Source organism: Enhydra lutris, unplaced genomic scaffold (assembly GCF_002288905.1).
Source record: "Enhydra lutris kenyoni isolate GAN:26980312 unplaced genomic scaffold, ASM228890v2 scaffoldscaffold17, whole genome shotgun sequence".
Classification (NCBI taxonomy): Eukaryota; Metazoa; Chordata; class Mammalia; order Carnivora; family Mustelidae; genus Enhydra; species Enhydra lutris.
In genome coordinates, this window is record NW_019154101.1 from 26965776 (window position 1) to 26978548 (window position 12773).

At 39.0% G+C, this 12773-nt stretch overlaps 2 protein-coding genes across 2 annotated transcripts; both read right to left on the reverse strand.

Moving 5' to 3' along the window:
* Window positions 1-426: 426 nt before the first annotated feature.
* LOC111147471 (trace amine associated receptor 5) lies at window positions 427-1440 on the reverse strand. Its single transcript, XM_022503500.1, has one exon. The coding sequence runs from the start codon at window positions 1438-1440 to the stop codon at window positions 427-429; it is 1014 nt and encodes a 337-aa protein (XP_022359208.1).
* A 7477-nt stretch (window positions 1441-8917) lies between these two features.
* LOC111147466 (trace amine-associated receptor 4) lies at window positions 8918-9961 on the reverse strand. The gene has a single exon (XM_022503497.1). The coding sequence runs from the start codon at window positions 9959-9961 to the stop codon at window positions 8918-8920; it is 1044 nt and encodes a 347-aa protein (XP_022359205.1).
* Between the last annotated feature and the right edge of the window lie 2812 nt (window positions 9962-12773).

Genomic DNA, 12773 nt, shown 5'->3' on the forward strand with positions numbered 1-12773 from the left:
ATTTTCTATCTGAAACTCTGTGAGATACAAAGGAATTCAAAGATTGCCAAAATAGTCTCACCCGGCACTGGCAGATGGCAGGACCAGGAGAGGATTCAGAAATCCCAGCTTCTGTGCTCTTTTCCTTCACCTCTGTATCTCCTCTGTCTCAATGAAGTAACAAACAAGGAGCCTAATATTTTCACAGAATTTTAACTTATCCAAGGAATATTTGGTTGACTTCATTCTCTCCTTTCCTACACTCTCCTATAGAAACACTGAATAAAGAAGGACTTTATTTCTTTTTGAATTAAGAAGGATTTTGTTTTCCCCACCCTCAAACTGTGGTGCCCTAAAAAGCATGTCCACAATCTCATGACACCACACAGCCCACTGTCACAGCACCATTCATCCTTCCTACCCCTTGCCTGCATTCAGCTAAAGAAGTCATTCTTGGTACAAATCAATAGTGTGTGTCCGAGATGAGAAGATCTCCCGACTCAGGCAGAGTTTCAGTGCCTTTCTGAACCATCGGTAGGAAAAAACATAGATGATAGGGTTGCAGGCTGAGTTGAAGTAAGCAAACCAGATAAAGATGTCAAAGATCAGTGGTGGTGTGATGAAGTTAAGAAGGCTGTCAACCAGTGTGTCAATGGTGAAGGGAAGCCAACACAAGAGGAATATCCCCACAGCGATGCCCAGAGTCTTGGCAGCTTTTCTTTCACGTTTGGAAGCCCCAGCCAGGTTTTTGTTCAAGGTGTCGATCTGTTGGGCCTGCCTTGTGGCAACCACAAAAATCTTCACATACAAGCTGATCATGATGAGGCAGGGGAAAAAGAACATAGGAAAGTTTAGCCAGCCCCAAAACTTATTGAATAGCAGTTGGCAACTGCCAACACAAGGCATCTCTTCCAGCCACTGACTGAGTGCATTCTCTACCACATCTGTGTAGAGGAAGAAGGCAGTGTAAACTGCTGGGATCCCCCACCCTGCCAGGATGTACCTGATGGCCACCCTGACCGTGAACTTGGAGGGATAGATCAGGGGCTCGCAGATGGCACAGTGGCGGTCAATGGAAATGAAACAGAGATGGAAGATGGAGGTGAGGCAGAAGAGGGTGTCCAAGTAGGTATGCAGGTGGCAGAGGAAGTCTCCAAAGTACCAGCAGCTCTCTACTGAGCGAACGATGCTGAGGGGCATCACTAGTAGACCCAGAAACATGTCAGCCAGGGCCAGGGAAAGCAGCAAGAAGTTGGTGGGAGAGTGAAGCACTTTGAAGTAGGACACAGCAAACACCACAAACAAATTTCCTAGGACCGTAATCACCATGCCTAATGCACAAGCCAGGTAGATGGCCAGCTGAATGTCCAGAGGATGGATTGTCCTGGGGCAAGACCCGTTCACCTGGTAGCAGAATGTTGTGGAATGTTCTTCAGCACCTTGGATGAGGACAGAGCTCATTTATGATTTCTTCTTTTCCTCTCTCTCTGGGAACTGGCCACCTGTCCCACCCCCCAAAAAAAGACATAGAGGAGAAACTGAAGAGTGGTTTGGAACCTAGTACAATTTCCTCAGGTACTGAATAAAATGTGCTCCAAAAATCAAAGCAACATGGGATTTAAGATCTCTCAAGAGTCACTTCTCTGCTAACTCTGTTTTGTCTGACTGGGCACTTTTGAAATTAGTGTAGACTATATCTTTAAGGAAAAAGAAGAAGAATGTAAGTTAAATGTTCCCACAAAGACAAAACAGGCAATTTCACAGTAGGCATTATACAATTATTGAGAGGGTGCCTCTGCCATTTTGATAATTTCACCCATTGTCAAGTGTAAAGTGAGACTTCAAGTTATAAGTCTGAACCAAAGGAAGAATTCATTCTTTGTAACAAATCATCACTTGGGGAAGGAGTAACTTCTGGCTCCTCCCTTCAAGACTTAAATAAAATGAGAGTAATCAGCAGCTTAAGATTTTTAATTACATGTCACCTTTCCCAAGAAAATAATTCAAAATGCAAATAATTAAAAGAATAGAGAATGACCTGATTTCAGTTCTGCTGCTGCACAATTCTTAAAGAGAACACACATTGTTTATACATCTCTAAAGAGCTATGTGGTTTGAAAAAGTATTTCTTCTATCTTAACACTAACCTGTGAAATTTTAAACAAGTTTTAATAAAATGAATTCAACATTTCTAAGCTGCTTACATAGGTAAGAATCAGAATCACTTCATCAGAAGAAGCCCTTCTTATAGCAGGTGAACATAGGTATGTAGATTTCTCTCCCAGCAGCAAAGATGACAGATGTGCAATCAGGATATGATTTTATACTCCAAATAGAAACTAGTCCTCAGTGTGTATGTCACACAAATGAGGGCTAGAGGAGCACCAAGGGACCTAGTTTGCACTATTCACAAGTCTCAGTAGTTTGAGGCTCCTACTTGGGACAGGATCACTTATCCTGCCAATTAATTAGAGATCATTGAAGACACTGGTTTTATATGTTCTTTAGTTTTATTTTTGGTAAGTTTCATATATCCCTTCTGCTTTAGGATTATTCATGTACACTTTTTTCAACAAAATAGTTGAGAATAATTGATCATAATCCCTTTGGTTTTTGACCTCCACATTGGATTCATCATGATTTTTTTTTTTTTACTCTTATGTTTTATCTTCGTTAAAGAAATCACAGTAGATGAAAAAGTGCCCTGAACACAGCAGTTAGATTCTGGTTCTGTTACTGCCTAAGTCATGATTTATACCCTTCATCCCTCTGTCTCCTAATTGGTAAGAATACCTATAATTAGACTTACATGTCCCTACTTCACATCGATATGGAAAATAATATATTCAACCATATTCTGCACTCTCTGATTCTTGGTACCAAACCTCCAGAGGATGAAATGCCTCTTTATGGCCTTAGAGAGATCATTACACAATATAAGTCAAAATGACGTTGCAAAAATGACATAATGCTAAAGGTGACAAGAGATTACATCTGCCAGCAGAGCCTTTCATAGAAGGTGTAGAGGTCAAAAAGAATGAAGGAAAGAAAATGGAGAAAAAAAAAGAAGGAAGTTGGCAGGCATCTCTACCTTCTCTACAAAGCCTGGGATAACCTCAGTAGTGATTGCTGGAAATTTGCCTCGTACCAAGTCCCTGTGCACGGAAACAGATTTCTGACTCCAGAACTTGATAATCAGACAAGGAAGGATCCTGTGTTACCACAAACCATGACACCCTTCAGTTTATAAGACATAGTCCATCTGCGATCAGCCAGGAAGTCCTACAGTTCTAAGTTTAATGTGACCAAGAGTGTGTGAAAAATAGGAACAAATCCCTTACAAATAAAATAAGGCCTGAAGGAGGAAATTCTCTCTTTACAAAAATGTTTTGTGTTTTTTTTATTTGGGGGGATATATTACATCAAACCTGAAATGCAATATGGAATCACAAGTCTATTTGGAGATACAGAATTTAAAAAGACTATTTCTAGTTTTGTGATCCCTAGATCAGAGATTACCTAATTCTCTGCACCCAGTATTCTCATCCATTGATTGAGTATAATACACTACCTATACCACAATTTTATCATGACGATGAATAAATGTTAAGAACAGTTCCTGTCACAGAGTAAGCAGAATTGGACAGACAATAGTGTGAGTGACAATATTATTTCAGACCCTGTGTCAACCCTCCCAAGTTAGGGCTCTCGTCCCCTCTTCCACTCACTTTCAGAAATACATTCCAGTTACATAACAGCTAGGAGCAAAAGTCATTGGCGTCTAGAGCCTCTAGGTTTTCTTGCTTATCTCAGGACTCAGTGATGTTCCTTTCCACCAGCTTTCCCCAAAGGGCTATTTATTTTAAGAAATAGGAAATAAGGGTAAGTGAAATGTTTATGAGATAGTCAAAGTGTTGTTTAGATTTAGGATTTTAACAATTAGTCTTGCTATTTTAATATCGCTAAAGCCACTATTCTAGGCCACAAGACAGGAATATTAGTGTTTTCCCGCCTAAGCAATGTCAGACTCCCTTGAAATAAACTATGAATTTTGGTCCAGTAGAGAGAAAGGTGACTAGGCAATATTCTTAAAAAAAAAAAAAAAAAAAAAAAAAATCTAACCAATGATCTCCAAGGAACGTGTAAATCTTCAGCAATGTTAGGGACAAGCAGTTAGTAAGTGTTTAAGAATTGCCTCTGCTCGTTTTTGTAGTCTAAAACAGCAATCACTGTTGATGACTAAGGTCTGAGGAAGTGAGGGCTTTCTTTTCTTTTATTTCCTTTTCCTTTCCTTTCTTTTCTTTTTTTTTAACAGAAAGAATTGTAAAAAAAAAATTCCCTTGAAGATAAATAAATATATAAGCAATTATTTTAAGGAGTATAAATTTTCCAGTTTTTAGTAGCCCCTCTGTAATCCATAGACCAATTAAATGCATATGAAAGGAAAAACTTAGGTAGCAGTAGATGAGGTAAAAACCATGAGATTTATCAAGAGATAGACCTGGCTTTGAATCTTATAATATTGGAGAAGTTGCATAATCTCTTAAAGGAACTGGGGTTTGAGCTAGAGGTTATAGGGAATGCTAAGATTAGATATTTCAGTGGTTGGAAATGGCTCCCTTGTTCAATCTGATGACACATTGCTTTGACAGTTTTCCCTATACCCCAAGCTGGGCAAAAATTTCCTCCTCCATATTTCCTTAGCTTATTGTGCCTGGCTCTATCACAGAACATATTACCATGTTGTGTAATTAAGTGGCTATGTCTCTCCTATTAGACCGTAACTCCCTTGAAGCCAGGATTTCAGTTTTATTCATCTCTGAACCACAAACACTCAAAGTAGCCCCTGGCACATAGTAGATGCTCAGTACATGTTTATTGAACTGAGTGGTTTTCAATACAGAGAGCACGGTGTCCATGGCAGCCATCGTCCTCCTGAGATAATGGCTGCTCTAGTCAACCTAGAGCAGAAGAAGAACATTGGATTTAGAATAATAGAAGAACACTGGATTTGGAATAATAATGGAATGATTCACTTTTCCTAGGACTAGACACCTCCCACTTGGGAAGAGCTTGTGGTAGTGTTTTGAGTAATAATTGAGCTGATGTTCACGGGCATCATTTTACATGACAAAAGTTCTTTATGAAGGTAAAGAGTGATTATGATTGCAACAGAAGCTTCCACTTGCTCTTTCATTTCTCCTCTGTTTAGCTATGCTTTTAGTGGGCAAAAGAAAATGCTGGCCTGCAAAAAGGACCTGTGGCCTCATTTCCGAGTTCCTTGATATTGTCACATGTTTTATGCTGTTCTGAGATCAAACGACAAAATGAGTTATGTACTGAGTGAAGGGCTGCCCTTCCTGTTCAGTCCCTAGGTTCTAGCAGTTCAACCACCTTGTTGAATCTCTAAAGAGGAAGGAAGACTCATCATGGAAAGCCGATGGTAAAACATTCCTGCCATCCTGCAGTGCTCTATTACCCCATCAGATGCAGGAAGGAGGTCTCGCTCAGCCTAAAGCCTGAGGAACTCCTCCTGCTGCTTTGATTCTTCAAACAGAAGGAGTACCCTAGCCTCTGGCATGTTGCCTTCAGGATTAGGGGCAGAGGATATAGTCTCCTGCAGGACTGTATTCCTGCAACCATTAAAGAATAAACCAATACTCCACTAAGCATCTCAAAACCCAATTTTGATTTCAAATCCTGTCCTTTGATAATAATAATAATTTGCTGAAACATCTCAAGACCTAAATATGCTATATTCAAATGACCAAATAATAAATACAGTCCTCAGGAGACATTTTTAAAAAATATATCTATTTATTTGAGAGAGAGTGAGAAAGAGAGCACACAAGCAGGGAGAAGGGCAGAGATAGGGGGAAGCAGACTTCCCGCTGAGCAGGGAACCTGATGTGGGGCTCCATCCCAGGATCCAGGGACCATGACCCAAGCCCAAGGCAGATGCCCAGTCAACTGAACCACCCAGGTGCCCCACTGGAGCTTCTTAATATTCAACAGAACATGTAGATCCAGAGAGTATTGGAAATTCTCAACCTGATAGAGATATTATTAAATGTGTTTTGGAGTAATGAGTCACTCCCAATAAATAGTTTACAGTGAGGATAGAGTCAAAAAAGCAAAAACGTTCACAATAGCATTTAAGATTTACATATTTGTGTGTATATATATGTATATATATTACATATATTCATTATGTATTATATGATTATATTAATATATTTATATAATTTATGCATAATTATACAAAATTATATAAACAATTTTATACATAATTATATAAAGTATATAAATTATATAATTACATATAATTATATGATTATATGTATTATATGATAATATTATGTATAATTATATTAAAATTTATATAAATATATATATAAACATTAGAAACCTCTAGGGTTAAGATGTCCTGCCTGGATGTGTGACGTCATTTGGCCAGATCATAGAATGGAAGGGTTTGCTTAACCAAATATTCTGATATTACTATAAGAATTATTGTAATAAAATGCACTTAACATTAAAACCTCTGCTAATGGTAACAAGTTTTCTCTTTTCAACTTATCAGTGTCTGAAGGTTATCATTCTGAAAAGCAACCTTCCTTCCTGCAAAAGTAGGCCAAGTTATAAATAAAATGCATCAGCTACATATAAACAGTTCTAAGTTTGCAGATATATTCTACTTGGCTGGAAGAGTCCTTCTATTGAATATCTGCATTTGAGAAATTTCCCAATCTGCCATTACAAGATAGTGAGCAATATTTCTATATGACCAAATCGTTCTATGAAGCACTTCCACTAGTGAGTCACTAGGAAAGGGAAGGGAAGATCTTATTTCTTTTTTTTTTTTTTTTTAAAGATTTTATTTATTTATTTGACAGAGATCACAAGCAGGCAGAGAGGCAGGCAGAGAGAGAGGAGGAAGCAGGCTCCCTGCTGAGCAGAAAGCCCGATGTGGGGCTCGAACCCAGGACCCGGGATCATGACCTGAGCCGAAGGCAGCGGCTTAAACCACTGAGCCACCCAGGCGCCCCGAAGATCTTATTTCTATTCTCAGGAAGCTCACTCTATGAGCATGAAAGCTTCATTTTAAAGGTTGCAAATGTTTCTGAGTCAGTAAGTCATTTTCCTCTAAGCACCTCTGTTGGCCCTGTCCCCACGTTCCCTAATAGAATATTGTACACATATGACCAAAGAGAACAGGAATTAAATTCAGATCCATTTCTTCTTTATAAATAGGCTCTTTTTTCCATCTTCTCTCCCAAGAGAAGGAGCCCCCACTTGTCTAACCTTATAATTATTTATTTCTGTGAATTTGAGTAATTCTCATTTTCTTCAGAGTTTCTATGTTTCTGTTATCCAGTGAACATGTTCAAAGATTTTTATGGAAATGGAACCATACCAGACACTGTGGGATACAAAAATAGAAAATAGAAAGGTACAGCATCATACAAAAGAAGCTTCTAGTCCAGTGAGGAACCAACACACCTGTGTACTTTCAACTCTGTTACAAAGCTGGAATCAGAGAAACAGGTTTGGGGTGTGGTAGGGTGCCCATAGAGAGAGGATGCTGGATACGTTTAGTTTGAGATCTTGATGGAGCATTTGGAAAGATACTTCATTGGTAATAAGAAATGAGGGACTCAAGTTTGGAAGAAATGATATAGCTGGAAATAAATATATTTGAAAGAAGTCTACATAGATGTGAATATTGAGGCTGTGCGCTTAGCTAAGGTTAAAGCGGGACTTCTCAACCATGGAACTGTTGAAGTTTGGGGCCAGATAACCTTTTTTTGTGGGGGCTGCTCTGTGCATTGTAGACAGCTGAGCCGTATTCCTCAGCTCTACCTTCTAGATGTCAGTAACACTTCCTCCCTGACTGTGAAAACCAAAAATGTCTCCTGACATTGCCAAAGGTCCACAAGGGGCAAATCTGTCCCTGGTGGAGAAGAACCACCAAATTAGAGAGACAGGGTGATGGTGTGAAGGGTGAAAAGAAGATCGTAAAGGACAAAATAAGTTTATGGGGTAGAAAGAAGAGAAAGACAGAAAGAGACGTGAAGAGACATTTGAGGCAGTAAGTATTATCCTAGAACTCTGGGGTAGGGCAGGAACTTTAGTTTGTGAATGAAAATCAAGCTTGGTGAAGAATTAGTATGTACACACAGACACTCAAAGAGGTGGAAATACCACCTGTATGTTTATACCCATGTTTTCTCTCCACATATATGAGTATATATTTACATTATATATTGGGAGAATGAAAAAAAATATATTCCTAAACTCTTTCTTTATTCATTCTTCTTATTCAAAAAGACTTTAATCAAAATATCACAAAACTCACATCAATCCTTTTTGAAAGAGGTTTAAGTCAGAACCACCACCAACAACCACCAAAAAAAAAAAAAAAAAAAAAAAAAAAAAAAGTAGCTGCGCCTGTCTGCTTCCTTCTCCCCTTCACATTCACATCACGCACATGCTCAATAATCTAGGTTCCCAGTGTACTCAAGCTCACTCTCCCACTCCTCTAAGATATAACAATAATCTTAAGAAAGACTTAGATTAACCCAGCGTGGCTGCCAGTGAGTGTGAAGATCAAATAACTGTGTCTCCTCCTCTGATGTTTAAAAGAAAAAAAGAGGATTTAAAACAAAGGGATGATATTCCAAATCCTTTGTAAATTCAGGAATCAGCAAACCATGGGACAGAGTTTCTTTTTATTGGAGATGCCTTCCCCAGAACCCCAGAAATGGACCAATTTGGTAGCTCTAGTACAGAAAGCTAGATCTATTCCTCCTGTTTAGGTGTCCAACACCAACACGAAGACTATCTTTATCCAGCAAGTCCATGGCCCTACATTTGGGGGAAAGAGCATCCAAGATTCCCTGACCAAAAAATAATCCTGGAGAATGGAGAACATTGACTAAGCATCTGCAGGAAATAGGTTTAGGGTGGAAGAGTCAGGCTGGAAGATGGTTCCCGTGACAATCATCCTCAAAGCCTTGCGAAACCAGGGATAAAACATACCGTATATAATGGGATTGAAAGTGGAATTGAAATAACCCAGCCAGAGGAAGGCATTGTATAAATCTTCAGGAGTTGTAAAATTAATGAAAGGGTCTGTGATCGTCAAGACAAAAAAGGGCAGCCAGCACAGCACAAACACTCCCATGACTATGCTTAAAGTCTTGGTGGCCTTGCTTTCTTTCTTGGATGATACTTTCATTTTGCTTTCTGACCCTTCCTGTTTCCTGGTAGGACCCATGCCAATTTGCCTAGCATGCTTCCTAGCTACTGTGAAAATGTGTACGTAAATCCCCACCATTACAGTCCCAGGAAGAAAAAAGGCTATAAAGGAGGCCAGCACCCCCCAGAGCTTGTTAAATATCAATACACACAAACCTGTACAGTCAATGGCTGCAACAAAGTCTTCTGCACCAATTATGTTGAACTCTGAGAATACCAGGCCAAAGGCAAAAAAGATGGGAATGGACCAACTGATGAACAGAAAGACCTCTATTACAGGGATGGTAATTTTGGTGACATAATGCAAAGGGTCACAGACAGCATAGTAGCGGTCCACAGAGATGAAGCAGAGGTGAAAAATAGACGTGGTACAGAGCATGATGTCACAGCAGCTGTGGACTTTGCAAAAGAGGTCTCCAAAATACCAGCAGGACTCGATGGACCTGACCATACTGAAAGGCATGACCACACAGCTCAACAAAAAGTCCGTGGTGGCCATGGAGAGGATCAGGAAGTTGGTTGGGGACTGGAGCTGCTTGAAGTGGGCGATGGAAATGATCACAGCCAGGTTGCCCATCATGGTCATCACTATAGCACCAATCATGACAATGTACATGGTACACACACTCAACACAGACCTCACATTTCTAGGGCATGAGTTGTTGACCAAAGCAAAGCAAAATTGCACTTCTGGAGGCTTCCAAAGATCAGGTGAATTCATCGTCTTTGTCCTGTGGATACTATTAGTCTTTTCCAAAAATACTATGTTTCTCTCCAGTCTATAAAAGAAAGAGGAAAAATAATGAAAATTGTTGGTGGACAAATTTTCTGAAAGGCCCAGCTAGCTGCAATTCTAATCCCCAGTTGAACTCCCTATCTACCAGGAGCATTGCTTCCTAAATTTTAATGTACACAGGAATCCCCTAGGGATCGTTTTAAAACATAGATTCTGATTCTGGGATGGAGGTTGAGAGTCTGCATTTCTCACTGGCTCTCTGGAGATGCCTCTACTATTAGTCTAAAAACTGTCCCTTAACTCGGAAGGAACTAAAGACAACGAAATGAATATTGTCACCCAACGTCTAAGTAACCCAGTTATAACCACCTAAGCAACCTAGGTAAATGCCCATGTTCTGGTTGCACTACTATGCAGCCCTTACTCGGGATTCTAAATCTAGAGACAGATCAAGAATCCCCTCAGGAGTAACCAGGACCTATGGAACTATTATTCAGTGTTTAGCTCAAACAATAATTACAGTCTAAAGATTGTGCTTTTTTTCATTCCTTAATTTCTCTTGTGGGTACTTGCATATGCTTTGGATCCTGTTGCTTGTTATGTCCTATTCAATTTAAGAAACATTTCTCTTTCCAATGTGAACAATATGGTTTTTTGCATTTAGGGCAATTAATGATAAACTGAAAATGTGCTAAAACCTACAAAATTATATGCATGAGTAATCTCAGAAAAAAGGAGGAGGAAATACTGAAATGAAAGATTCTGTGAATCTCATGGGTTATCTCCTTTCATATAGCAACTGCATCCATGAATTCAAATTTAAGTTGAGGTCTCCCGTCCACAGATTGCAAGGCTTCTATTGGTAACAAATTTGACACACAAGGGTGCTCATGGTTTAAACTGACACTTTACATAATTTATGCTGTTGCCCTGAAAATGGAGAATAATGAGACTGACTTACTCAGAGTAGGACTGAGGTTTGATTTGTTTTTCCAGGGACAAGACTGGATGTATGACTCTGATGACCAACGACAAGCATTACTGAGATCTAAAGCCAGGTTGGAGAAATGGACTTTGGCCTGAGAAGAATACATTAAATGAGAATATAAGTACCTTTGAAAATAATTTACCATATTTGCAACTATAGCTCAGCAATTTTTTCTATTGTGTATTATTTGACATTTTAACATTATGGCACATTTTATTTGGATATAATAATTTAACTTCTCAGATTAGCATTTTTCTTCACATGGGTTTTAATTGTGCCAATCAAATATTATGCAATGGAGTTGAACTTGAGAAACCAAAACACAGAGAAGTAAGAGGTAAAAAGGATGAAGACTTATTCCAGTCTTTTTTAGACTAGATTATCAACTTTGGAACAAACAGTACAAATTATCTGATCACTTATCACTTAAGCCATAAAATACTAAATATTTTGAAGTCTTTTTTTTTTATTAAGATGGCGTCTTTTTTTTTTAACAAATTTATTTACTTATTTGACAGAGATCACAAGTAGGCAGAGAGTCAGGCGGGGGGGTGGTGCGGGAAGCAGGCTCTCCGCTGAGCAAAGAGCCCATGGTAGGGCTCAATTCCAGGACCCTGAGATCATGACCTGAGCCAAAGGCAGAGGCTTAGCCCACTGAGCCACCCAGCTGTCCCTGAATATATTGAAGTCTTAAATACCAAATTAGCTTCTTTAATAAATTAACTTTATTCTGCTTCTTATTTTCTTTGTTTTTGTGAATTTAAATTTTTTTCTTTAATTCTTTTTTTTTAAAGATTTTATTTATTTATTTGACAGGCAGAGATCACAAGTAAGCAGAGAGGCAGGCAGAGAGGGGGGGGGGGAAGCAGGCTCCCTGCTGAGCGGTGAGCCCAATGCAGGGCTGGATCCCAGGACCCTGGGATCATGACCAAGCTGAAGGCAGAGGCTTTAACCCACTGAGCCACCCAGGCACCCCATTTTCTTTAATGCTTTTAAAAATTATCTTTAAAGGTAGCTAACAAGTACCACAAAATTAATCATTTGTCACTGTCTTTCCATAAACACGGCATTCCTTGTACAAAATGTATACTCTTCATTAGTTCATGGTATAATTTGGGGATTTTGAAGTTTTATTTTTGAAATCTTAATGCTTGAAAGAATTGCTATAACTTAAACTCTTGGGTTTGTAAAGTGAATGTCGTTTATTTCCTCTTACTTATTTTGTATGGGAGGAAAGAAGGTATGAAACAGCTTCCTGAACTTAATCTCAAGTTTCTTACACAAGGTTATCTCTATCAGGGAAGCCTTTAAACATTTAAGTGTTAGAGCAAGACAAAAAGAGTAAGACATACACATTTACTTAAAATGTTATTACATGAGGGCTGCCTGGGTGGCTCAGTGGGTTAAGCCTCTGCCTTCAGCTCAGGTCATGATCTCAGGGTCCTGGGATCGAGTCCCACATCGGGCTCTCTGCTGCGCAGGGAGCCTGCTTCCTCCTCTCTCTCTCTCTCTACTTGTGATCTCTCTGTCAAATAAATAAAATCTTCAAAAAAAATGTTATTACATGAATGAATTGTGAAGGTAATGTCAAAGGAAATAATACTTTAAGCCTCTACCTGTAAGTTCTTGGCCCCAAATTACAAAAGCAAATGTGGCTGCTGGTCTCCTGCTTCCTTAAACAAGGAAAGTGTCATGAAATCAAGCACAATGAGGGTTTTGTTTTTTATTTAAGAACATAGCAGAATAGGTTCCTTTACTTTGAAGATGCACTTCCAAAAAAGATACAATAATTTTAATAAAGTAATTTTA